This window comes from Melanostigma gelatinosum (genome assembly GCF_949748355.1).
Source record: "Melanostigma gelatinosum genome assembly, chromosome: 14".
NCBI lineage: Eukaryota > Metazoa > Chordata > Actinopteri > Perciformes > Zoarcidae > Melanostigma > Melanostigma gelatinosum.
Window position 1 is genome coordinate 9,595,805 of NC_136647.1, and position 27,995 is coordinate 9,623,799.

The 27,995-nt window shown below is 42.4% G+C and overlaps 1 protein-coding gene across 1 annotated transcript in view; it reads left to right on the top strand.

Annotated features, from left to right (window-relative positions):
- Window positions 1–458: 458 nt before the first annotated feature.
- LOC306787889 (neurexin-2-like) overlaps window positions 459–27,995 on the top strand; it is a gene marked incomplete at its 5' end in the record, with an annotated part of 88,810 nt that continues 61,273 nt past the window's right edge. The window contains 10 exons of the mRNA XM_079283199.1: window positions 459–1,161; window positions 1,953–1,973; window positions 7,089–7,118; window positions 7,365–7,376; window positions 13,245–13,546; window positions 16,920–17,081; window positions 21,385–21,814; window positions 22,480–22,863; window positions 23,597–23,800; window positions 26,294–26,320. Of these exons, the coding sequence (XP_079139325.1) occupies window positions 459–1,161; window positions 1,953–1,973; window positions 7,089–7,118; window positions 7,365–7,376; window positions 13,245–13,546; window positions 16,920–17,081; window positions 21,385–21,814; window positions 22,480–22,863; window positions 23,597–23,800; window positions 26,294–26,320 (2,275 nt within the window). The remainder of the gene's footprint in view (window positions 1,162–1,952; window positions 1,974–7,088; window positions 7,119–7,364; window positions 7,377–13,244; window positions 13,547–16,919; window positions 17,082–21,384; window positions 21,815–22,479; window positions 22,864–23,596; window positions 23,801–26,293; window positions 26,321–27,995) is intronic.

Below are 27,995 nucleotides of genomic sequence, written 5' to 3' on the forward strand. Positions count from 1 at the left end.
GTTAGTAATCTTTCCAGCTGTTCATTACCAATTCTTCTTTTATGTTTTAGGATGTTGGGGAGCTGAGAAGACTGGGGGCTGTACCTAAGCTGCGTGGCCAGCTAACCCATGGAGAACTGACAGGAAAAGTGCTGGATGGAGGCCAAGACACTGGATGGCGAAGACGAGGAAGCGCACAGTATTGTGTTGTTTGTTCTCTTTCTCAGCCGATCCAAAGTAGATGCAAAGTGTTCTGCAATGTGCCTCATTTGTTCACTCTGTCACGTGTCGCCCATGGAGAAATGGCAAAAAGATTCAAGATAGACAGTCAAGGCTAAAGAAACTTCTTATTTCTGCTGATTTTAGGGGTGATAACAAAAGAAGTGTAGACACTAGATAACATTTCCTCCTTGCAGCTTTGTTTGATTCATATGAATAAGAGACCACAGGGGAGCTAGTAGTTGTAGAAAGTAACCATCATGGGCAGGTGTAAAGGCAAGGCTTCCTGGTTACTGTTTTTAGCTGGGTTGCTGCTATCAGCAATGGCTTTGGAATATGAGGGGGTCCCTGGTCAGTGGACACGCTATGGCCAGTGGGATGCCAAAGCAACAGGTGAGCTCAGCTTTATTCTGAAAACCAACGTCAGCAAAGCCCTGGTGCTCTATCTGGATGACGGAGGGAACTGCGACTTCCTGGAGCTTCTGATCGCAGATGGGAGGCTCCACATGCGCTTCACCATCCATTGCGCCGAACCAGCCTCCCTGCACACGGAGACGCGGCTCAACGACCTGCGCTGGCACAGAGTCCTTCTCTCCCGTGATCACAGAGAGACTCGGCTGGTGGTGGACAACGAAGAGAAAGTGGCTGAGGTGAAGTCGAAGAGGAACGAGATGGTTGTGGCCAGTGACCTCTACGTAGGGGGAATCTCACCCGACGTGCGTCTCTCCGCCCTGACGTCCAGCACTGTTAAATACGAGCCGCCATTCCGGGGCCTAATAGCCAATTTGAAACTGGGGGAGGCACTACCACTACTGTTGGATGGCCAAGCCGTTCATAGTGATTTGGAGTACATATGTGCCACACACTCTCCGTGCGGCGACAAAGGCTTGTGCTCCGTCAGCCAAGGAGAGGTCCTCTGTGACTGTATCAATACCAGCTACAGGGGAATGTACTGCAATGAAGGTGAGAAAAATATCCTCTTTGCAAATTGTATTTTTAGCATTATTTTAGTATTTTTTTGCTGTATGATTTGGGGACCTTATTGTACGAGTTAAATGTGTTTCTTTGCATGAATACAATCAAGCACCTAATTATCTTGCCTTTTCTTTTGGTCACACTGGTGCACATTGTACATAATTGCATTATTTAATGCTAATGTACTTTGGCTCCTGAAAATGTTTGCCGGCCTTATGATTAGAATTAGCTTACAAATAGTTCAAATAAAATCCCTTATTAATATTCCTTCCTAAGTACCGTATATGGTCTAAACCTCTTTAGGCTCTGGTAAATAATCAATAAAGCCCACTTTAAAGGATCCAGGTCAAAGTATACCACAGTAGTACTGAAAGGCTGCTTTGGAGTGAGAGTCCAGCTCTCTCAGCAATTATCTTCACAAGCCAAAGAGGTCAACGGCTTCCTAATGTGACAAGATGTTTGCACATTTTCAACCCAGACATTTAACAGGCTACCAAATGGGTCTCATATTCTCTTCTGGAGAGCCTACGAAACAGTAAGGACAGAACTTGGCATTTTAAAGTGAGCTTTGAAACTCTTTATGGCCAAGAAACATGAAAATATGTAATTAAAGATAATTGCCAACAGACGTCAGGGTTTCTCTAAAATAACGTTTGGCTTGAAAGCTCTGCTGCTTTCTTCCACAAGGGTCTGGCTGATGAATGTGTCGGTCAGCATGCATGTTTTGGCATCAACACTCAGCAAAAGATTAACAGCTCTTTTTCTTTACTCTCCTGCAGCTGTCCAGAAAGAAGTAGAAGGTAAGACAATGCTTGATGTCATGAGCATAATGATGAGCATCATTTGTTTTTTGTTGATGCTCTTATTTGCAAAGGCTCTTACCGCAGCATCAGTGTGTGAGAGTGTGTTTGGTTATCATCAGGTTGTTATTGTCGGTTTGGACTGCAGTTCTGACATCCGACAAATTAAGCTGAAAGGCGATATACTATCACTATAGGTCACAAGGTCACTGGGAAAAAAAGCGCTTTATGTGCCGAATGCTCATTGTGTATGAAACCAGTATGCTGAAGGTGACTGGAGAGGTCTGCAGAGTACGTGGGTGTTGTACAATGCTGGGAGCGTTCATATACTTCATCACAGAAAAAAAAAAAACTGTACAGACATGCTTTGTTTTATTATTTACTACATTATCTAAACTGGGATACTGTGTAATGTTTAGGTTTACTAAGTCATCATGCCGTTATATGCCATTATGTTCTCACTTAAACATGATGGCATCCCGTGGCGTAACATGGCTGATTACTTTGGCATTCATTAAATTGTATTATTATTTGCACAAATAAGTATTTTTTTTCCATAGACGCATTTAGAATTATTTTCTTCAGAGGAACAAATCTCCTTTGGCAGGAAAAGAGACATTTATTTTATTATTGGCAGCATTGAAACTGACCATGATTCAACAGGATTGGTTTCTAATGAGGCGCACGTACTGAACTTGAAATGAAGATTGAACGTGAGGAGGGAGATTTGTTTAGTCGGCATCGGAGCGAGACATCCATCTCCCCAGTAAGGACTGCTGGTTCTGGTGAAAGGGCTCAGGAGACCAGCGGAATGTGCACTGATCCACTGCACATTGTAAATCACTGTTACTGACTCAAAATGCACCGACCCATGCGCACACCTGCTTCTGACACTTAACGTTTTGGCGTACGAAAGGAAAATAGGCCGAAGACGGCAAAATGCTAATGTCTTCATGTACAGTGGCTGAGTGTAGAATAGCTTTTATGACAAACATTCAATTGGTATACATGAAATTAGATGTAATATTTAGTTGAAGATGATACATATTTTGGTATGGATTCTGTATTTTTAAACAGCACATAAGGAGGGCTTGGTGATATGTGGTATATGGCTGTAAGCTCCAGTAATGGTTAACAGGTTTCATCTCGGCGCTATTTCCAAAAACAACCATTAATCATTGTTAATAAGAGCAAAGATGGCATGGCTCTGCTCACAGCAATAAGGCAGTCATTATTCGATGACATGCTGCAAAGAGAGCACATCAGAAGGTCCAGTTTATTGGATTAAAGCTTGGCATGGAGACAATCCCCAATGCAGAATGCATGAAAACAACAATGACAACAGTAAAATCTCTCTCGCCAGATGCCTTTTATTTTTGCTATCCTTCATACAACTCCGTGTGCTATTCGGCAGCAAGTCTTTGATGTCCTTGCAGCGACGGAAATAGACGTACCCATGCGTTAGCTGCTCTCCCCAGAGATGGTAAAGATGGTTACCCATGTGCTATATTTGGTTTTGGCAGGGGGTTTTAAGCGGCGCAGGAATTATCGTTATTTGTCTGAGGAACTGCTTTAAGCTAGTAAACCTTGGGAACAGCAGGTGAGTCTTCTGAGTTCAACGGCAGTATGCAGCACGTGGGCTCCCGTTGATCTGTGAGGACAAAGGCCATGGTGGGAGACATGCTCTAATGCCCAAAGAGTGCAGCAGCCTCCGATGTCCTGTGTGCACGTCTGTGAAAGAGAGGACAGCCACCTCAGATACAGAAGAGAGCGAAATCTCTCCAACATATAGGAAAACCTTCCACAACACTTAAGTGTCAAGTGCAAACACATTGTCATTGTTTTGTGTTTTCCTGTAGATTGTCACGTGCAGGCACACAGTGGTGACATACCAATAACTACAGGGATGACAAAGCAAGTATAGAATTCTTAAAGAAAGGACGCAGCTGGTCCTGGTGGTCTTGCATCGTTCAGCAGCAGTGACATTGGACTAATCCCTCATTACAACAGGCTCCATAATACTGTACTTTTAAAGGAAAAACTAATTTGGCAAATCCTAATCCTCGTGCGATGGCTCTTTCGTCCTAGATGCTCGCTAATTAATGTCACATTAATGACTGAGAGGTCCGTCAACATCTGCATTTGTTTTTTTTCACTATTTGTTTCATTAAAGTGACTTAGATAGCAGTGTTTGTCTGGTTAGAAGTGTTCCCAAAAAGTTATACTGTCACAAGCAAAGTGAAATCAAGATTTATTTAGTTGTATTTATTCGCACCACTGACAAAACTATCTTCCTCAATTGTATTCATGGAACATTTTATACCTTCCGATCTCTATAAATATGCTAGTTTATATCAGTGAGCATACGATGATAAATCTAGATAATTGTAAAAGGTAAGTTATGAAAAAGATGGCAATAGGAGACGTTTTTTTAATGACATAACATTTTCTTAGTTATTGTAAAAATGATATTATGCCGGCATGGCAGCACTCTTAATCTGTCTGTCAGAATTTCCCCTTTTTAACTTTTACTGATTCCTAACCAGCTCGAACAGTGTATTGTTTTTATATATTTCAAAATGTACTTGTTTTAGGATCCTAAAAGCAAAATGCTAAAATGATCCGCAGTCGACTGGTTTTACATCTTTGTTTGCCTCTTATCTGAAAATAGAAAACTGGTAGATTACTGGTAGGAAAGGCGGTTTATTTTCATACAGGCTTTCCCCTCTAATAGGACTCTACAGGTCGAGCCAGTTATCTCTGCATTTCCACACACTGAGATTTAGATGTAAGGCTCAGTCAACTAGGATGAGCATATTCAATGGGTGGCTGCCTTATACAAGGGCAGCAGCAACACCAGTCCTCTTCCACTTTCCCTCAACTCCTAGGATGACAACTACACACTCAAAGAAGACTTTTTTGCCTGAGGCACTTGTTAAGTGCTGCCTGCCCTTTTGGGCAGATGCCGACCAGCATCAGTCTCCATCAGTCAGGGATGCAGGTCCGTTTTCCTCGCCTCAGTGCTCGACAAAAATCAAAAGTGTGTGGAGTCATCGTAGCTTCCAATCCTTTGGGTCAAAGCTCCTTTCTCCAGCTCCACAGAAAACACAAGAGTGAACCGTTAGACTTGCCAATCCCCACTTGACGGAGCGATGGCTTTGTGACTGCTTCTTCTTATTTGTTGGACAATAGGAAACCTACACCTCCCTACATGGACACGAGACGCAGAAATGAAAAGAGATTGTCCTCCTGCTGTCTCTGCTGGGTCGCTGTTAATGACAAACAAGCTCTTTTAGACCCTTGCTGTTACTGCAACATCACAATCCTGCCCAGTGATGTGGGGAAGATACAGACGCCAGCAGAAGATGAGCTCAGGTCCAGTCAGATTTTAGTATGTCTGGTGAGAATGAGATCATGACGTAACACTCTTTATGCCTTATTCATACATATGTTGGCTTGTCATGTAGAATGCAGAGCCACAGTGGGGGGGTGCACACGGCAGCTGTTTGTCTGCTGCGTAGACAGGGTTGTGGTCGAATCTTGTCAAAGGAGATGCTCAGTCACTGATTTTGCAATGAGACGCTGTATCAAAAGCCTACATGTTGGCAGGCAAGGACCCTCCCAGGGGTAATCATGTCCACTTCACAACAAGAGCTGCGGATGAACAGCCTTGTCCAGTGGAACGTGTGGAGGAGATTTGTGCCGGCCCGCCCCTTTTGTGAGATTTCACCGAATGACTGAGCGGGGACTTGAACTGTGAGTGAGCCACTTGCTGTGTGAGTCTGTATGCTGATGCACTGATTGATGAGAGCTGTTTGTGTTAGCTGGCACAGTGGGGCTCGTGTACTCGGCAGAAGTGTTGCATTGTGTGATGCCATCTCCTTTTTGGCAAGAGGAGCATGTGAGGTATGCCATGTCATTTCTGGCTGGCGTATTGAGATATTTCTCTGTGTTTCTTAGGGCAGCACATAAGAGGGAGAGACTCTGAGGTGGCGGACATAAAACTGAATCAGATTTGGCTTTGATTGCCGCAGTGTGTGCAGGCCGACCAGCTGGACTTTCTTACACCGTCACCTGAAACTGCTCAGCAATAACATGTGATTGATGGGCTGCAGTGCATTTTCAGTTTGCTTCCATGTATATATGGACGTTTTTCGAATGCTTTTTTTGTTCTGTTCCAAGTATAAGTATTGCAAAGTCCACCTTCTGTTGCACCATAAAGTGCTGCATGTGTTGGCCGATGCAGGTAGCCCCCCCCCCCCCGTGCTCAACACAGCAACCACAGCAGCATCTTCTGATTGACAGAATATGGAGGTGGCATGAGGCCTTTTTGTCTCGGCTGGCTGCTTCATGGTAGTTTATAGTCAGCGAGGCGAAACACAGTGCAGCATCAAGTCACACCTCCTTTATGTTTTTTTTAGAAATAAAAGGTTGGGTGGGGCAGATCATTTGTGGCTGACCTGTTCCATGATGGTTGCTATGTCTTTGTACGAGTGTTCCACCACCTAAGCCTATTGATCTCCATTAGATGGTAAATCCTCTGTGAAATAGAGCGATGGTCGCTAAAGATTTATCGGATAAGGAACGGTGTCACTTCTGCCCTTTTACAAAACGCTGCCGTATTGAATGTTAAATAGGCTGAAGTGGATTTGCAGACCACTCACATGGAAATATCAGTGCATGGAGATGAGTGGCTGAGTCTATAGAGCCCTGCTGGAGATCGTAGAACTAGTTTTACCAAGTGCAATGTATTTTTACATTATTACATAAAGTAGGATTTATGTATATCTGGTACCTCTCGAACGCTGTCGCCATCAAATAAACATACAGTATGTGTTCCATTTAGAAAAAAGCATCTGTGCGAGCAACCACCTGTAAGGGTTGCACCAATCAAGATGTTTTTTTCTCTCCTTGCCTTCCCTCTCCTCCCTTGAGATGTTTGTCTGTTTTTAGTTTGATTTCCCCTTTATATTTTAGTTTGAACTTTGACATCCGTACCTACCCCAGGATGTCTGTCACAAACTGCAGTCCAACATTGTGACAATGCTTTTGTTCTCCCAAACCTCTTTATGAACTTCCTGTTTTCGTATCCTTTTTTCTGTTCTTTCCCTCAAGGTCTGGCGCACCTGATGTTAAACCGCCAAGGTATGGGGTCTATTGGTTTGCTTTTTCTTCCCAGCCACCTGATCACAACATTTCCCCTCCCCTGAAATCATTCCAGTTAACTGTGCTGCACTAATATTTCCTCTCCTCTTTTTTCACATACCGGTACTTGCCTCTTCGTTTTTGCTTCCTGTCATGTTATACTCACTACTCACTCAATCTTTGTCCGTCAAACCCTTGTCCTGACCACTGACTGAGCTACTGGAACATCACCTTTGACCTCTGCAGTTTTTCGCCAAGGTAATGCATCTATGCTCATAGCATCTCTTCGGTTTGGTTTCATGGTGTTTTCAAAGGAAATAAACAGGTGTCAAAAGTGAAAGAATAAAGACATTTCATGCCTCAGGTCCGCACAGAAAGCAGGTAATTGCAGCCCAATTGCCAGGAAAAGATTTGTTGGCATATGACGCAGATACATTGAATGTTGAAGTGTATTATATATATATATTCATTTTATTTGCATTCGGTAAAAGAAAGTGATTTAGTATATTGAGCGTGCCTTTTTAAAATGTATGTGACATAATAACAACATAAGTGAGTGACATAACGTTGCGTTTGTTACGTAACATTATCTAAGAAAGTCCGCCAATGTTTTTGCGCTTATTTATTTACGATAATTACGTTGTTACGCTCGTTACGTTGAGAGTATTCAGAGTATTACCGCACAACAATCAACGTATCCCATGGTTTGCATACAATGCCAACATGTTTTTCTGGCGACTGCGTTGCTTATTGTTGAAACAATCAGAAGTATACACAAACATACTGTATTTCTCAAAGGAAATTCTTCAGCATTTTTCTGCATTCTGGAGGCTGCTGTATACAGAATTTAGATTTTTGAAAAAGTTACATGAGAGTACTGATTTCTCAAATGTGCGATCATTAGGTTGTTAAATAAAGAAATTGATCAGTGGGTCGCAAATAATGTTTTTTTCACTGCAGTAGTGTTTACGTGTTGCATATTCATATAAACACAGATGTCAATCTACTGATAGAAGAGATAATCCAGTAGGAGGCAAACAATTAAGAGTCAAGAAGAGACGCCACTGTGGTGTCCTGTTCTTGTTCATAAACAAAGATATATCATGTTGCTCTCTAAACTGTTTTAACTGAAGTACTGGATAACATCGATGGTCGAGCTCAGGTACTGTCTGTGAGTAAAACCTTGGAAGAAAAACATGAATTCAATGCAATAAAGGTAAACTACTTTGACACAAGATAAAAAGGGGCGTTTGGACTGAATAGTATGGGTGGCACTGACTGAAGTCTGCCGTATTTATGCTTTGTGTTTTCTGCCACGTATTGTGGGATTCAAACAAAAGTCTCCATCCTGTCTCCATGGCAATCAGTGTTGTCTCCAAACACAGACTTTGAAGACCCACTCTGCTTGTATAATCAACTGATACTGCTAATCTCTCATGAAGTTCTAATTTTCCTCTTCAGCTAAATGCTACTTAGACTACTATCTAGAGATAAAATATCTTCTCGGTTGAATTTTGACAAAATTAACACTACCGGTAATCAAGTTTCCTTCTAGAAATGACTGAGCGTATTTGGTTATCGTCACAGCTCCTTCTTGTGTTCATTCATTAGGAGATTCTGTTTTTATTTTCAACCCATGCACTCAGTGCTGAAAAGTATGTGTAATTATTATAAGAGGTCATTATGAATGCCCTGCAGATGTTAGCTGAAATAGTTTTGTACGTCATCTTTGGATTACATTGTTATCTCTCATGGGACACAAATTGGGGACGATAAGAAGAGTGTGTGGCAGTAGCCTGGGTGTTCTCATACACATGTTCTGGTGTAGAGCTGATAACACTAATATGGAGGTCATTTATAGGAGATGAAAAGGCTTAAGCGAATACTTCGCAGCATGATTACACCAGTTTTTCACCCTCTATAAATGGTGCAGCCTGAGGCTATATTGGACTGTGACATTATAGATTCAGGTTTGGATTCTTTGGTCACTCGCTTCAGGACAAACTTGTTCATGTACATAAGTAGTGATCAGTCTTTACAAGGCCAAAATATCATTTTAATTGAAGCTTCTACTTTAATTGATGTGTATGCTGGCAGAGCAATGCAATTGGATATACTGTATGCTGCTACTGCTTCAGCAATGATTAACATGTTCTGCTGTTTTAGAAAAACGCTGCTATATCAAATATTTAGTAAGTCTTACAGCAAAGGCCGACCACAATGTGATCTGTCAGGAAATTAGGCCGTAAACGTAATTGCTCCATTTCATGCATCAATAAGAGGCAGTTAGTAATTGATTATTGAATGAAGATTCATAGAAATGTGCCTCCAAGCAAAACTCGGCCGTAGCACGGCAACAATTAGAAACCGTGAAGTGCATCTGGCTTCATGCGATATACACGAGGCATCAAAGTTTTATTCAGCCATTTCATGTTTACGACAAACATTTGTTATTCACTTTGGCAATGTCCCAGATTTAGCCTGAGGGCACACTCGAGGGAATTGTTTGATTTGATCTGAATTCATTTGGTCACAAATAATTTCAAATCAAATGTACGCCACAGATTTGAAATGAATTCAAAGATTTCGGCAGACTTCAGGGAAATTCAGGAGTGGCTGCTTTTTGCGTGGGCTTCAGCCCCCATAATGCTTTGCTAGTGTGTACACACAGATGCACTGTAAATAACGAGATTATTCAGGCACAGGTGTAGCTTACTGGCCACCTAGGGTGCTCATGCACGTCCCGGCCTCCAGACGAATGGTAAACTGCTGCCGCGCTATCCACATGCCCACACCAACTGACTTACGTTTGGGCGCCACCAGCCGACAACTGACTCCTCCGCCGCTGAGCAGGTCAGCAACTGCCATCTGCGCCCTGGGCTTTTGGACCACTTTGAAATGAATCAGACGTAAAGCTTGATATTAATGAGCAATACACATGTTGGCATTTTCATGTGGTTCAGACTCTGCAGCGTGGTGTCATTGCAGCAGAGACTGGAACAGGTGGGCTAATAGGAAGTAGTAGCAGATAACTCCCTCCATATTTTATAGCTGCACACTTCATTGGAATGCCACGAGCAGCGCCCCAAGGACTCACCCCACCTCAAATTAGTATCCTCAATTTAGAGGAATGGGGTGCAAGTAGATAGGAGATGGGCTTATGTTTAGTAAGAACGAGAGAGGCAGGGGCAGCACAAAGCAGCAAGGTGTGAGATTGAGAAGAGAAGCGGGAGAGACATGCAGAGATTGTTGACACTGCCATTATATTCCGCTGAGGCTTGTTTTTCTTGCGTGTATTTGCATGGAGAGTTAGTTCAGCGCAATTCTCTCACAGCAGCCAAGGTAGAAGGTTGATGGCTCTGCCCCCAGTCAGCTGCGACATGCAAAAAGAGCTAAACTGCTCCAGCAGCTTCTCTTCGCTGGTGGAGCGACTGCAGCCAGTGTCTCTGATGGCATTTCCTCTGAGTTAGAGCCAAAGTCTGGTGTCAGAGCAAACACAGCCAGTATTACCTTTTTAACAAGCTGGTAAACATTGTTGCTGCAGACACCTCTCAGGAAAGCAGAGATATGGCTCGCTGCCTTTCTACCCACCCACACACTTCCACATTGACGTCATCATTGTAGAAACCTTGGAATGAAAATATCAATGATTGCATAGGGTATGATGAAAATCTTCTTATATGGACCGTATGAGAAAAGCTTTCATGGTTTTTAGATGAAATTGTAGCTGCAGCATGAGGTGTTATCAGCTGCGCTTTCGCCTCACAGCAAGAAGGGCCTGGGGTTCGATTCCCGGGCTAGACGGGCCTTATGTGTGGAGTTTGCATGTCCTCTCTGCGTCAGGGTGGGTTCTCTCTGGGTTCTCTCTGGGTTCTCCGGCTTCCTCCCACGGTCCAAAGACATGCAGCTCAGGCAAATAGATTACTCTTATTTGCCCGTAAGTGTGGATGCGAGCCTGAATGGTTGTCTGTCTCGATATGTCAGCCCTGGGTCCATAGTCTAGTCCAGGGTGTACCCTGCCTTCGCCCAATGTCAGCTAGGATCGGCTGCAGCAGCCCCCCCCCTCTTCCCCCCTCGACTTTGAACAGCGTGAGTGGTGAAAGATGACAGATGGATGGATGTACAGTCAGCACTTTGCTAAATTAGGCCAAAAATACTTCTGTTGTCCCATAATCATTTTTCTCAACCACTATAATTTGCCTTCACTGTTCACTTGGACTCTGCACCTCTGCTCAGTGGTTTACATTTTACCTACAACATCAGTCTAATGCCGAACTTCACATTTAAGCTCAACAACAATAGCTCAGCAAGTTGCTGTCTGCTCAGTCGTTGAGTAAGTACACTGCTCAAACAATAGAGACTAATGGGACCACTGATCCTGTCGGCTTAAATTGGCCCCGGAGTTCAGAAGCCCACTGTTCAAACAAACATAGACTTAGGGGACAGATTATCTCTCTAGCTTGAAACGACTTGTTCCTTAGCTTTGAGGCTGTGTGTCGCATAAGCGAGCAAAAGAAGGCATGTCTGTACTGGCTTGAAACAGCCCATTTATGAGTTCAAGAAATGCGTTCTACAATTGGTAACATTATGTCCTCCTGTGGTTCAATGTCAAAAAGTACAACCCTGGAAAAGTTTACTGTGAATTTCAACATTATTATGATGTTATTGTCAAAATACATAAAGTCTGTGTGCGAGGCCTCAGTGACTTACGAAGCAGAATTGATACAGTTTGTTTTGTCATTCTGTACACAATACGGCCGAGACAAAGCCCACAGGACGAGTTTGCAAAATCACAAAACAGCATTTGACGCCAAGCTGCATGACCTCTTGCCACTCTGGTGTCGAGTTCAGTTTGCTGCGCTCATGTTATTGCATGTCTTCACAGTCTCAAGATTTAAAACTTGCTCCGGACTAGTTTTCATTTCCCAAATTCATATTATAATTTTTATTGTACACATGTTTTCACGTGCGAAAGGTTGTGTATCTGTCTATCGATCGATCTGCAACAATTTATTCTAAATCTTGTCATTTTGTTTGTCATTCAGCTTATGTTGGCAATAACTGTCAGAATGATTGTGTGTCTTATGTGTAAAGATGTTTGACACCAGAGGCACGTTGATTGTCATTTGTGCAGCTTGTTGCTAATGTGTTGAATTCCAAGAAATGATAAAAAGACAAAAATCTCTCCTCTGCTCTTGGTAAACCTGAAAACTGCTTTTATTGGAACAGTCAGGGAAATAGTTTGAGCCATCAGATTTGTATGTACATTTAACATCCTCACTCGAAATCCTTGAAACTGCGGCTCTGAATTAGAGATTTAGCCAAGCCTGACACAGTTATATTAGTTTTATGTTTTTAATTAAACACCACTGTTGAATAAAGGAATAAGCCATTTTACTATATAGCAATATAACACCAAAACAAACAACACTTCATGTCTTCCCTATCCTGTATTGTCTACGGAAGATTAAAATCTTTAAAAAGGAATGTATACTTTTAACCGGGCTATGTCGTTTTTAGCAAACTTTACCGAAATAGGAGCACATTTTGCATTTGTTTGAGGCTAATCTCAGCTGCAGATCTTGTTTGCTAGTGAGTATTTACAGCACTACAGTAAACTACAGTGCCTGTGTTCATTTGGAACATGTCAGCCAGTGTACACTGCGGCTCACTTGTGTTTTTATCGAGGTCTGCAGCATAGAGGAATTCGCTACATCAGGCTTTGGCTAAACAGTAGGATCAGCTTATTGTCGGTTTTGGTCATTTCATTGGATTTGATAACAATAAAAAAGTTTCACTGGATTATTCTTTAATGTGCAAGCAACAAGCATAATTGTGATCTCCCATTGAGAATACATACGTCCATCAGAATGTATAGTGATTTTGTAGCACGTATGAATAGCTCCACAAATGTGTGCAGTACAGTGTTGGTTCAAGTTAGTCTTGGTGTTCGTGAAATTTGTTGAATACTACTGCACTGTGTATTTTCTACTCATTTTGTTTCGCTCACCAAAGCCTTACCTATCGCAACATGTCACTGAGTTAGTGAATATACTGAAGTAGGTAAGTCAAACATAAGTCTGGTGACTGAGACAATTATCGAAGATGTTTCTTCTCCCTTCTTAGGGCAGGAGGAGTCAGTAGCCACCTTCAAAGGCAATGAGTTCTTCAGCTACAACCTGTCCCAGACTCCCATTCAGAGCAGTTTGGATGAGATCACGCTGTCCTTCCGTACCCTGCAGAGGAACGGCCTGCTGCTTCACACAGGGAGGTCAGCTGACTATGTCAACCTGTCCCTGAGGAACGGAGCGCTGTGGCTGGTCATCAACCTGGGCTCTGGTGCCTTCGAGGCCCTGGTGGAACCCGCCAAAGGGAAGTTCAACGACAATGTCTGGCACGATGTTCAAGTGACACGCAACCTCCGCCAGGTGGGTATACACCCAGCGCCTGTGACTTGCGTGCACCTTTCTTGTGTCTTTCAGGTACACTAACACACAATACATACTTATCGTTGACATTTGGATCAGATTATTATAAGGTCATGGTGAAACCAGTCTTAAATGAATAAGATTTATTGTCCACTATCATTGTAAACACAAACAAAAACGGTGTTGGCTTCTGTTGAATGTTTAATATCTCTGCTCTGCTGGACTACCTATCTCCCATTTTCCACATTCTGACACTGTAGATAATACAAGCTCATATTGGGTCATTGCCCTCTTTCTCATGAAAGATTGCTTCGGCGGAGTCGAAGTCTGTGTGTAACACAAGACTGATGTAAAGATCTTTTTACCTGATTGAAAGAAAGACTCAACACATCCATGGCATTCAGGTATCCTGCAGCAGCGATGAAGTCTCTGCAGCTTGGCCTTTTTTTCAACCTCTACTAACGGAATAACAATTGTCCCACAGATTTTCAGATTGTCACTCCACTTAAACAAAAAGCCAAAAACAAATGCAAATGCAATCTCGCAGCAGTATCAGAGAGGTCATGCAGGCAAGAGTGGAGCTTTATATAATGAAGACAGTCGTTACATGTGTCCAATATTGTACTGCTGTACCTACTGTGCTGTACTCCAGCAGAGTACAACTCGGCCCTAAGGTTTCATACTCATTAACGTTTTCCACTGGACAAAGCACAGTGCTTAGCTTCCGAATTAATTGAAAGCCTGCCAGGATGTGTCTGTGTTAAATTAGACGTTACCCTGCTGGCACTCTTTTTTGACTGTAGTCACTCTACAATTACCCATTTCTACAGGTGTGTGTGTGTGTGTGCGTGTGTGTGTGCACACACACAACGGTTTGCTCTTTTAGGTACCTAATATCAGTGCTAGACACTGGAGACTGTGTTTGATAACTCAACTCAACTCAAGCCAATTTCTTTTTAGCCGAGGTGCAAAGTAATAGTTTGGAGTGCATTCAAAAAGAACTACAGGACAATAGCACGATATTGAAACATTAAGGAAATGAGGCTTCTGAAAGCAAAAGGGGTCCTAGCATTGTATTGCTAAGTAAACTGACCACTTAGTAAATATACCTGAACCGTAGCTAAACTAAATATGTTTTGTTTACAATGAGCTTTGCAATGCGCACTGCATTTTAAATGTTAGATTATTTATTTTGCTAAAGTAGGACTCATTTTGCATCTAGCTCTCTCATCATCACCAATATATTCTGAACCTGACACGTTAAGCTGCATATAATGTTGCATCCTCCTCCACATCTATTTCCTTACCCCGACTTCCAAAAGAGCAGCAATCCAATGCTTACAACGTCACTTACGCTTCCAGCCATGCATTTGATCCCTGCGTAAATTGCTTTCCCTTCAGATAAGTTACCCCACTGACATGTAGATAGGGGGAACTGTAACTCTCAAGAGAGTGCTGGTGGAAACATTTTATTAGATCCGGTGGTGCTTTTGTTCGGCTAGAATTCCTCCTGTTACCGGCTCCCCCTCCATTCGTCTTCTCTTTTCCTGTTGTGAGCAAACGTATTGTTGCTCTGACCCTTATTAAACATGCATCTAGCGATTTATGGGCCTGAACTGTACGCACTCACGCACAACACTAACATGCACACATATCCTAAATACTGCACTCAATTGTCACTGTCACTCTCGAGCTCCACTAACAAGCAGAAATATATGTTTCCCTTTAATGAGCCTTGTGTAACACCGGCAGTGTAGAAATCCAGCAGAAATTATGTTCGAGGTCATTCTCAAAGTGTACCAGCCAGGACTGGAACCTGAATATTATCCCGCTGTGTGCTTCTAATTGATGATGGTTTTGCCTAATCCAATAATTACTGTACCATCGCCTCTGAATCTGCAAATGCCAGTAAAGTACCTTGGGTGTCATGATGTGGTGAGATACTCATTATTAGAAACTGGTCGTGCATTTCTAGACGTTGCGGGATGTAAAAGAAAGCAGCATCAGTTTCCGCATTCAGGCATGAAAGAACTTTGATTTTCTGAATTTTCCTGATGTGCAGTATCATCAACCCACGGTTAAGCCCTGCCATTGTCCACTGTTCAAGCTAAAGATACTGAGGGCACCACCACTAGATAGACAGGAATCAATACCTGCCAGTACCAGTGAATGGAGGGGTAGGACCTCGTTTCAGAGACCTGGCACCTGAACATACCCTGTCAGGTTGTTCTTTTGTCTCTTATCGTCTTGCTTTCAACATACCACATTTTACAGAATAGACACCACAGATATCACAAAGTTAAGTTCCCGAGATATAATGGCTTGAGCTGACCTCACATTTTCAATCAAGTGTTTTTTGTATGCTTACTGAGACCTGAGAATCAGGCCACACCACTACAAAGCATTATCTACTAAAGTCAAGGTCTGTTGGATCTGGTGGTGTCTAGAATGCCAACTGATCCCGAAACACATTATATTGTAATTGCTTAAATGAAAATGAAAACGAATCAATATTATCACAATAGAAGACTGAATTATGTAATGGTGGTGCATGGGCTGTGTATTTGATAACAGAGAGAGCAGTGTCCTCTCGCTTACATATGAATTGGTCTCTGATATTTTACTAACTTACTGGCCTGAATTTGAAATGATTGTATCTATGACATCTTTCCACTCAAGCCTTGCATTTATAAAATCATTTTGATTCGTCTGAAACATTAGAACAATTAGTTGACATCTCCCCTGCCTCCTCGGAGCTCTTGTTCAGTTAAACTCCGTTTATCACAGGATGTATACAGTATATTAATTAGCTTTTTCTCAAAATGTATTTTCTTTCAGTCACTAAGGAATCGTTAGTGTTTTCACTTATTACCCCAAAGTGGGAGATGCTGCCTTTGTGCAGGAATACATGTTAACTGTAGGCTTATTGTCATGGCAACAGTCATATCATTTCTTCTCCTATAGCCCTGTTCAGTCATTCATTCCTTTGTCTCCGTGCACTGATGAGACTGATATGGGAATAGTCTTGTTTTGTTGCTGCCAACACACAAGCGATGTAGCTTGCCATCTTGATACCTTTAATCTCAAATGAATTGAGTACGGTACATTGCAGCATTCATATAGCTGTTGAGGCAAAATACCAGTTGATGGAATATTTATGGTATATTGACTGCATCGCAATCCTGCTAATATATCAGAAACGGGGATCAGATGAGATTAGTGAACCCTTCAAAGCTGTTCTTGTAATTGCCTTCAAGATCCAACGTTAACGCAAGCTCAACTAAATCAAGAAATGAGGCATGAAATAATTAGGACAGATCTTTTTCTTACTGACTTAAAATCTCTCTTTTTTTTCCATCACACACTCCTCTAGGTAACGATCTTGGTGGATGGGATCCTCACCACCACCGGCTACACCCAGGAGGACTACACCATGCTGGGCTCTGACGATCTCTTCTACATAGGGGGCAGCCTAAACACAGCCGAGCTGCCAGGCTCCCCGGTCAGCAACAACTTCCTGGGCTGTCTGAAAGATGTGAGTACAGCTTGACCTCGGTCCCAGCAGAGCTCTGGAAATACTATCCTACCCTCCTTAGGTAGCACTACGCCTTCCTACAAGCAGAGCATGTTCTGCGTATAGAAAATCACTCCTCGCATTCATATTGATTCTCCAGTTGTAGGTTGTTTGAAGGAGAAAGAATCAGCTGCATATGCGCTGTGCAGGGCATATGCATTTATAGATTCCTGAGGGAATCCCTTTGAGAACTTAATACACATCAGAAACCGATGCATCTGCCTCATTCCTGAAACACAGTCTGAACCTTTCATGACAATTTCCACATTTTTAAGCTTTTTAACTCTGCGCCAGTACCTGTCAAATTGATTATCGTGAGCAAGCGAGTAAAGATGATGTACTCAGCATTTGAATTAATGTAGACAAAGCAGTGAATAATGGATTAATGCCTAATTTCAGGCTGGCCTTACACATTTTTAATGAAGTGAGCAATCTCATGAAAAGCAAATGACATTCCAGTGTAAGTGCATCAAACGTGAGTGAAATGCTTTCCCTTGCCAAGGATGGATTAGGAAGAGACATCGCTTAAAACAGGCAGTAGTTTGAGTTAAAAGTGTCAAGGTGGCAGATTGGTGTATATATATATATATATTATTTTTTTCAATTGTCAATACCCGCCGCAAACAAATTTGTTTTCTTGGCAGAGACACTTGCGTCAAAGGATATAAGACCATTTGTTTCATAAATGCTTCTAAACTGTTATCAGGCTCCGCTCTTGATCCCCATTAAATCCAGCTGCATGGGATTCAGCAGGGAGTACAATGCACCAAGGACAGAACAGAAGCATCACTTAGAGGATGCACAAGGCAAACAGAGTAGAAATAGCCTGACTAAGCTAGTAACAGCAGCAGCAAGTTGGAGCAAAGTATAACAAGCATTAGCTTCTTTAAAGTTTAGAGTATGTGTGAAAGTGAGAGATTGGAGAATTATAAAGAATGTCATATAGTCTGCTTAAAAGTAGATCGTTGACTTATTTGAATATTGATGGAGACTTTGTGCTTCACTTCAGTGCTCTGCCAGAACTATCATACAAAGATGACTTTTTTTAGATTCTTCTTGGAACCCAATCAACAAAGCACTTTCACTTGCCAAGCTCGAACCACAAAGCATCTCGTTTGTGCAGTCACAGAACGTATTCATGGTGGGGAACTGAAACCCTCAGACAGCTGCACTGGTGTCTAAAATAAGTAATCTGGTGTTTCAAAGTTCACGCACAACACATAGAAAGAGAAGTTACGGACAATTTGTTTACATCATCTGCTTAGCTACGCAGGGCACGAGGAATGACTATCGACCGGTCGATCTGTTGGCTTTGACTGAAATATCTAAGATACTGTTGGATGGCTTGCCTTGGAATCCTGACAGACATTTGTGGCGCCCCAAAGGTGAACTCATACAGACTTTGACCCCCTGACGTTTGATATATAGGATTTTATTGGTGGTTTTGAGTGAAATGTCTCAAAAACTATTACGTAGATGGATTGCCGTCAAATTTGCTAAAAGCTACATTTGACCAGTACTTTTGTTTTTGCATGGTAAAATACCTGCAAAACGAATAATCAGCTTCAGCTTTAAAGCTAATAATGAGCATGCTAACTAAGATGTTGAAGCTGGTGAATAATACCTGCTAAGCATGTTAGCATGCATATGTTAGTATTCTGCTCAGAGCACCGCGTGACTTAAGTACAGCCTCAGAGAGCTGCCAGCATGTTGGTAAAATGTGTTTTGGGCTGTTGCATTTCCTTGTGAAAATCTGAAAATCTGTTTAATTTTGTGCATTAAACTCAGTAAGTGAATGTGTATTTGTTTTCGTTTGAATAAATCACATGGCATGAACATTTTAAAACACTCAAGCATAAACTGAATGTTTTCAAACGGAGTTTATGCATAAATACCCTGCAGTGTGAATACTCTGAATGAAAATTAGATGTTATTTATGTACAAGTTATTGTCCCAGCACCCTGCCAATGCTGCAACCCCCGCTCTGTGGGTGGTGCGGCTGGTGGTGGTGTTTAGACCTACTATTGCTGTGCATAGTCACACAGATGTACTGTGGTGAATGCAGGGAGAGGATGACGGGATAAAAAGTCTATGGGATGACAAACCCGGAAAGTCCCAGTAATGAGGGCGAGCGTTGGCAGAGGCAGTGCTGATCAAATGGGATGCGCACTGCCTAGAGATCCAGGAAGCAAGTTCAGAGACGGGTCAGTCAAAGCCAGAGCTCCGAGTTTGGTGATGAAGTACGGGAACAAAGCTCGGCTGTGAATGGAAAGAATTCAACCATACAGGAAAGAAAAGTGACCAAATAGATGCACTGCTTATAGAACACATATTCTAGAAGCATACCTGTCTTATGTTATTGATCGTAGAGAGTTTGGGCCATGACTAATCTCCCAAGAAGTTACATGTTAATAGATGCGAGTGCTGCCGGGTAGAGGCCATCGGGTTCATCAGGTACAGGAAAATAATGGCCACTTACAGACGAATGTCACGACTACCACAACTAGCAAGGAGAGATTCATTTGTCTATGAAGTCATCAGGTTATTGGTCCGGAGTATGTGTGCCCACAGTATATCGCACACTGCATCATTAGGTCCGTCTGCTTTAATGCTTCAAAGATTGTAGCCAATATGGTTATGAAGAATGTGCTCTCACGGCTGTGAGCAACAGAGAAGGTCTTCATTGTCAGACTGCTGTTATTCTTCACCACTTGAGCATAAAAGACATAAGGGTTTTGTCAATCGACACTACAGGAGCTTGATTCTGCCGTTTCGGGACACTCTGTCATCCTTGTCACATACAACAGGCGTCTGCATTGGTGAAATATGATTCCACTTCCTGTGTCGTCCCCTGGCTTATGTAATAGCCCTGCAGAGGTCACAGTGTGCCTTTTCATAGCCAGCTCTGTATTTCTGTTAGATGTGGGGTTCTTAGTCGTAAAACAATATCTGTATGATCCTGCTATAGCGCACTGTTCCGCTTTGTATAGGTGCCTTGATTGACTGTCTTCCCATTTAAAATATCCCTGTTACACTCATTTCTCGACGGTCAGTTTCACCATCTGATTTCCCTGCTTAATTAGTCACACTGAGGCAGTGTGAAGTGTGATATTGGCTCAAATTGCCTCTCGGCTCTGCCGTTAGTCCTCGGTGCAGTGTGGTGTGTCACCTCAGGCTGTGACTGGTCACCGAGTGATGTGGCAGATAACATTGGGCTCGGGGTGACTTACAACTGATACAAAATGAGACAAGGATTGCTGTCTCCTGCTGTGCATATTGATGAACCCAGAATGGAAGTAGAAAACAATACAATAACGGCACAGAGAAGCCCGCACAGGCACTCCAGTGAAGTATGCTTTCAGGACAAACAGGCAGGTTTGTATGTCGCGTAAGTAGAGATCTTCAAACAGGTTTTGTATTGCTCTCCATTTCCTGTGATTGATCTGAATTTCTAAATAAATAGCCTGATATTCCTCAAAGCCAGAAGGGGGTCTGTTGTGTGTTCACTTCAGCCAGAGTGTGTGATCAGATTTGTTTTTACCACTGTTCAGATGTATCTGCATCGCGAGCTGAGCAATGTTTGTTCAGTTTGTGCCCTTTTACATCTAAATTTACCTATTTAAATACTGAATTGTGTGTTGTGGCTTTCTGCCACCCACCATCTCTGCTTGGACTTGATCTCTCCCGGTTTCACTTAGTATAAGCACATATAATTATTTGCTTTTGTGTAGGTGCTATGACTGTGATTCCTCCTCTTCGAATGTAAGATTATTCTACCGTCAGACCCATTGTACGTTCCTTCGTGACTCAGCTAAATGTCTAAAATGTAAACATTTTGTTTTTAGCATCTACATCTAAACGCATTTCCTGATTGTCAAGAGCATTTCAGCGCTTGCTGCCTTTTTGGTTTTTGTTTGAGTGGCTGTAAAATACAATGCCTTCAGTTCACAATCTCCGCGCGGACACACAGCACGGGTCAGGAACAATCTCGGCGAGATGTGATTCTTTTATCAAGTGCCTCTAGATCTGTTTAATTAAAGGTGCCAGGTTATTGGACAGACCTCTGGAGATGAAATCGTCAGGACATTTAATATCTGAGCTCTGAGTCCAGGGACGATTCGCCGTTTTTCTGCAGCGTGTCCTTGTGAATGCTGCTGTGTAATATTGATTCTAATATTTATTGATGAGTAAAATTCAACCTTTGCACTGAATTTATTGCTCTCTCCAGCTGTCATCTCACCGCAACATCTCTCTTAATCACTAGGTGGTCTACAGGAATAATGAGTTTCGACTGGGTCTGTCACGACTGGCTGAACAGCAAGACCCAAAGATTAGTATCCATGGTGACCTGAAATTCAGCTGCGAGGATGTGGAAGCCCTGGAGCCGGTCACCTTCGACACGCCGTCTGCCTACTTGACATTGCCCAGGTGGAACACGAAGAAGACGGGCGCCATATCTTTTGACTTCCGCACCACAGAGCCCATCGGCCTGCTGCTGTTCAGCCACGGCAGTCTGCAGGGCGCGCAGGCCGACAAGAAGCCCAGGGCCGACTTCTTCGCCATAGAGCTGCTGGATGGATTTCTTTACCTGGTCATGGATATGGGCTCTGGCAGCATCAAGATGAAAGCCAGTGACCAGAGGCTCGATGATGGCGAGTGGTGCCGTGTGGACTTCCAGAGGCGGGGGCGAAACGGTAAGAGAATTGTGTGTATTCGTGAGGGCAGGGGAAGCCTTCTGTCTGCTTCTGTTACTGTGTTTTATTCCTGATTTAGCTGTGGAGCAGAGCTGTGAAACCGCCATATGCCGGCATGGATTCAGTCACATCGGCACGCTCTTGCTTTTTATTCACCACACTGAAACATGCATGCATATTAGGTTTTAATTACGATGATATTTTGAGATGCTGTAATCTATGTATGACATTTTGAAATCTGTGTTAACCTATTTCACAAGTGGCCAATTATTCAGTCACCTCCTTCAAATTGGGCCTTATTAGTATAATCCAAATGTCTGCCTTATTAGTAGAAGCCAAAATACACAGTTCCTTCTACTCCTTCCTACACATTTCTTTAAATATATTCCTTCTCAAGCAGGCTAATATGACGATGCAGATTTCTTAACTTTTCCGGAGCAAGTTTTAGTTTCAGCTCCTGCTTTTGCTCATAAAATCACCTCCTCAGGACTGTCACTACAGCTTCTAAATCCACACTCTTTAAAAGAAGCAGGGACTTATGCCCACTTCCTCAATGTCACAGCCTGTTCTCACTTCTCACTTAGCACAGCCCACACACACCTGTCTTCATTTTCTGCAACAAAAACATTGTGTAAGTACAAATTAACTCACTGCCCACCCGACAGGCTTCATCTCCGTGAACAGCAAGAGCGTCCCCTTTTCTGCTAATGAAGGCAGTGAGATCCTTGACCTAGATGGGGACATGTATCTTGGCGGTTTACCTGAGGATCGCCATGCCCTCATGCTCCCCCCTGAGGTGTGGACCGCCTCCCTCAGCCTCGGCTACGTGGGCTGCGTGAGGGACCTCTTTATTGACGGACAGAGCCGTAACCTGTGGAGGCTGGCGGAGGTTCAGAGCGCCACAGGTGTCAGCAGCTTCTGCACCAGAGAGACTCATGTCAGGTGTGCCAGAGACACGTGTGCCAACGGGGGACACTGCAGAGAGGGCTGGAACCGCCACATCTGTGACTGCGATGGTACTGGCTACCTAGGTCCCAGCTGTGAGAAGGGTAAGAGTTAGTGGGTGGGGAGGAGAAGTGACTTCAAAATGCTGCTGCAAAGCTTTTATCACACTTCGGCTGGTATTTTATTTATTAAGTTAGCTGTGTAGTGGCTGGAAAGTGCCTTGATGCTCAGGTCTCCCAAACAATAAGAATTTAATTTGCAACTGCAGTATGATCATCTACATACTGTATAATGACACACCTATTCAAGAGTTGAGTGCGCTCAACTGAAAGTAGCCCTTTTAGTTCATATATATATCGTGATTTATGAATGAATGATCAGTATCATGAGGTTGCCAGTGTGCCAGTGCTGTGAGTGTGTCATTAGAAATGCAATGCTGCCTCGACAGAGTCATTCGGCCTGAATCACTCTGCATTTACCATGCAGATGGTTTTCTCACAGAGAGGCCAAATTACGCAGCTCCATTGGCTCACAGTAAAAGCTAATAGAATGAGGGATGTATGAAAATCCCTCTTGTATTGCACTGTGATGGGTTTAAATTCTTCAGAAATTTGATTGCCGCTGTAATCTCGCCGCTGTCTCCACATGCTCCAGGCTTTTTCTGCCATCTGGTGCGACTGATGAAAACTGCAATCTAAAATGATATCATGCCCTACCGGAGATAAGCTCAAATTCAGGTTTCATTCCGTAAATGCCACTTTGTGTTTTTAATGTAAGTGTTGTGATTCCCTCTGGGGTTCAATGTCTGCTAACGCTTCCTCTTCCCGAAATCCGTAGAGGCCACCGTGGTGAGCTATGACGGCAGCATGTATCTAAAGGTGGTGATGCCAAGGACGCTACACACAGAGGCCGAGGACGTGTCCCTCCGCTTCATGTCCCAGAGGGCCTTTGGCCTACTGATGGCCAGCACCTCTCAGCAGTCAGCCGACACCCTGCGTCTGGAGCTGGACGGAGGCAGAGTGAAACTCACTGTGAACCTGGGTAATGCTGCTGCAGCAAATACGGGCAGATAATACCAGTTGACCTTTTAAGGGCGAGTCACCAAGCTAGAGTTCTCATGGTATTAGTTTTGTGTCTGACTCTCCCATATTCATCTTCATACACAATAACGACAGTTGCTTAAAAAGATCAGCGCATCCCTTGAACCTTTTGCATGTTGCTAGAATTTATTTGTAATTTTTCAGAGACTGATGGTGGTTGTGTCAGATTTATTCAGTGCAATTGTATTTAACCCGATTAATGAATGGTCAGTTTCAAATCAAGGGGGTAACATAATGAAATATGGACATATGGAATAGTTTGGGTAAGGAATATTCTCCTCAACTATTTATTTGTATCTCTTTTTGCCAAATAAACTTTGGTTTCCTTATACCAGCAAATAATAAAGTGGTCAATCAATTAAATAGATATTTTAACCTTTTAGGAATGCGCTTTTTCACTTCCTGGGGGAAAGTTAGATGAAAAGATTGATTCTACTCTCATATCTGTCCATGAAGTATAACCCAGCAGAGGTTTAGCTTAGCTTAGCATAAGGACCGGCAACCAGGGGAGACAGATAGCCTGTCAGATGGCAACAAAATCCACCACCACCTCTAAAGCTCAGTAATGCATGTGATAAATATTTTCCTTTCAGTCATCCAGGGTTTACTTCGGACATGTTGTTTTTGCTTGTAACACAATTATTTACCATTTGGCTACAGGGAAGCTGTATCTAAATGTGAAATAAATCTTCAAAAACAATTCAAAGAAGTCATTTTTGAATACAAATAGGTGTAAAACTCAAGAGATTCAATGTCTTTTTAAACAACTGTAGGTGTGTATGCATATTCTGCCTCTCTCTCTCTCTCTCTCTCTCTCTCTGTCGCTCTCTCAGTTCATCCAGTGGTCAGGTCTCATCTGACCGTCTCGGCTCTTTCAGCCCTTCAATGGCTTGTCTGCAGTTCAAGGAGAAGGCAGTCAGAGACCAGATCCGCCATTACTCTGAGATATTACCACTTAGACCGCTCACACCATAGATGTGACCATAGTAGTTCCCTCCCCTCACATTTACTGGCCTGTCCAGTTTAGAGTCGCTTCACTGAACAGAGGGTGCCAGTGATGGACACACACTGTTTCTCTCTCACACACACACACACACACACACACACACACACACATACACACACACTTGCAGAAAGTCACTCTGGTCTCTGGTTGTCTCTATCCACTGCTCTGTGATGGTTGACAGCTTGAGAGCACACCTCAGCCACATGACTTACACCGATATATTCATGTGCAGTTGGATAAATTGGTTTCATTATTCAGAACATGGAAATGATGAGTGGGTGACTCAACTTTGAGAGTAGAAATGTGAATATTGCAGCTGTATTTAGAAGGTAGTAGTTGAAGTAGACTTGTGTAAAATTTAACAAAGCATCATATTTGGGCTGGGGTCATCATTTTCATGGTGTAACGTTAATTGTGGCTGCAGGTTGTGCAAATCGCCCTTTTCCTCTGTATTTAACTTGGAAAATATATTTCCATCAGACCTGCAGAAAGAGACTGGATAATTTCAGTGAGCAGCACTTTGAGTTTAAGAGTAGAGACAGATCAAGGTTTGGGCTTTTGAGTAGAGGTGCATTGGTAGAAGAGTAAATACCCCTTAGACACTTTAAATTACACATAAATGACCTTCTCAGTAGTATCAGTGAAATGAATCAATCGCATTAATGTCTGCATCACTTACAGTATGAATACATGTGGGCTGACTTAAATAAATATAATACAAGAAGTGATATTGCACATGTCAAAAAACTGAGATGATTAGATCCCACAGGAAAATATATTTATTGCAAATTCTGCCTAATCCCAGTAATTGCACTAATTTGAGGATTGTTTTTCAGCTGCTCTCACTTGATCTTTAAAGTAATTTAATTCTGCTCTTTTGGGTGAAAGGCTTTTAGGTGCTTTATTGAGTATATAAATCCAAAATACCAAAATTCCAGCACATGTTCCATTTTTTGTTATTTCTTTTAGACGATTTAGCTCACAGCAGTGCAGGTTTTCTGTATTACCCAAGAGCTCGCATCAGTAATCAGTTGCAATATCTGAAACAGTCAAATTCATTTGCAGATGCCTGAATGTAAGCAGCCGTAGCTGAGCCGAAACCAATACGAAAAACACTACCGGTGCACCTCCACTTTTACGGTCAATACAACTCTTATTGATCCCAACTGTGATCTGGTCTATTGTTCTACCAGCAGTGCCAGACACATGCTGAGCTTTTCCTTTCACTCACGATTCTTTTTTCTAATGGTATGCACACTACAGGGTGGAAAGTGGCGGTTTAGACTCTCGAGCCTGTCCCCGGATGGTGGGCTCTGAAAAGCACTGAACTTTCTGCAGAATGTACCTTGAAGGATGTGAAATATTCTCCTCTTTTATGCTGTTTTCTTTTTTCTTTTAACCTCACCATCTCACTCTCTCTCTCACCAGATTGTATCAGGATAGACTGTAATCTCAGTAAGTGTCTCCTATGATTATTAACCCTACCCTGATTAAGAGAACATGCACTGTGGTATAATCGTATGCCTCTTGGTCTATTCCCTCATGAAACAGAACATAATTCATTCATTCCCTTTGTTTACTGGTGCTGTTATGCTACTCACAAGCGTCATTACAAAGATAAGAACACGAATATGATTGGCACTTGTTTGCTCTTCATTCATGAACTCCACAATTTATTAACAATTTACACATTTTCTCATTATTACATGATAATCATGTAATCAGAGATTTGACATACAGTAGCCTGCTATTGTGCTGTCAATGAGTCTGTCATTAATCTGCTCACATAGCTGATAATTGAGCACAGTTCAACTACAATCAGCAAATCAGCAGAAAAGCAGCACTCTGTCTCAGTTTAGAGGAAAAAATGGATTTTATTACTGCGTAATCCCACTGTTTTGGCAGAGCTGACATTCATTTAAAGGGCAGCCTGATATCTGATCAATAGATCAGTATAAAGCAAGATGGTCATGTGTAAAAAAAATCACCAGATTCAGTCGGTTTCTTATGGCAACATTTGAATACAATACGTGTCTGAGCAACTACTCATCATACATCAACAGACACTTCTACTCTTGCTTTGTGACGTCCTAAAGATAATCGTAAGAGGCATTCTGGACCATATGTGCCATAACAATGCAGGACGAACAAGCAGGGTACAATAAATGCACTGTATGAAATGTCTTAAATCCTTCAACATGAAGAATGACTTAATATGAAAAACGACTGAGAAATATGACAGCGAATCAGCAAACACATTGTCATGAGACATAGAGGGTATTTAAACGAGCGGATGTAATTCCATTGATTAAAAGGTAGATGAATGCCAAAGGCAGATTTTCCTCTGTGTCAACAGAACAGATGTTCTGGTGTTCTATACTCTTGTGAAATGGCAATTTACGTTTTGGTTCAGACTACAGCAGAGGGATAAAAGCCATTGGCACTGGAGAGGTGAACGTCTCTCCGATATAGATCATCCATTACGGAGGAGGCTTATGAATGCTTATAAAAGTTATCACTATAATTGTGTTAAAGCTTTTTTCCGACCCCTCATGTCTGAATACTTCTCTGAAATATGATGTTTAACTGTTAATGTTCAATTTGCAGCCTGAATATTACTCATTATATTGTATTTTATGTACTCAAACATATATTAACATTTAAGCATGTACAATAGGAAAATCAATTACCTGCAGTCTGTACTGTAATGTTGTCTCATGTTAATCTATTGACCTGATGTAATGGCTGTACAGCAACAGGGGACACTTTAACTGTTACAACAGATTTACGGCACAAGCCTGGGCCTATAAGCAACGGTCCATTTGATTGAACGGATTACATTGTTTTTCTCTGATCCAGGTGAGTAGTGTGTGTGTGTGTGCATTCACGGGTGAGTGTGTGTGGATGGTTGGACAGCAGTGAGGTGTGCATGTACTGTCTCTGTAAACCAGTTCAATGACCCACCTGCAGGAGAGCAATTTATAGCCATTTTTTAAATGGTCCGTTGCACTAAATAGTATAATAATGTAAATGGCAAAGAGAATACGTTGAATGTGGCTTATTAGAAGAGGCTGTATATCCTTTATCACCTTAGCTATCTGGCTAATAAGTTGCCCTCTTTACCAGCAGA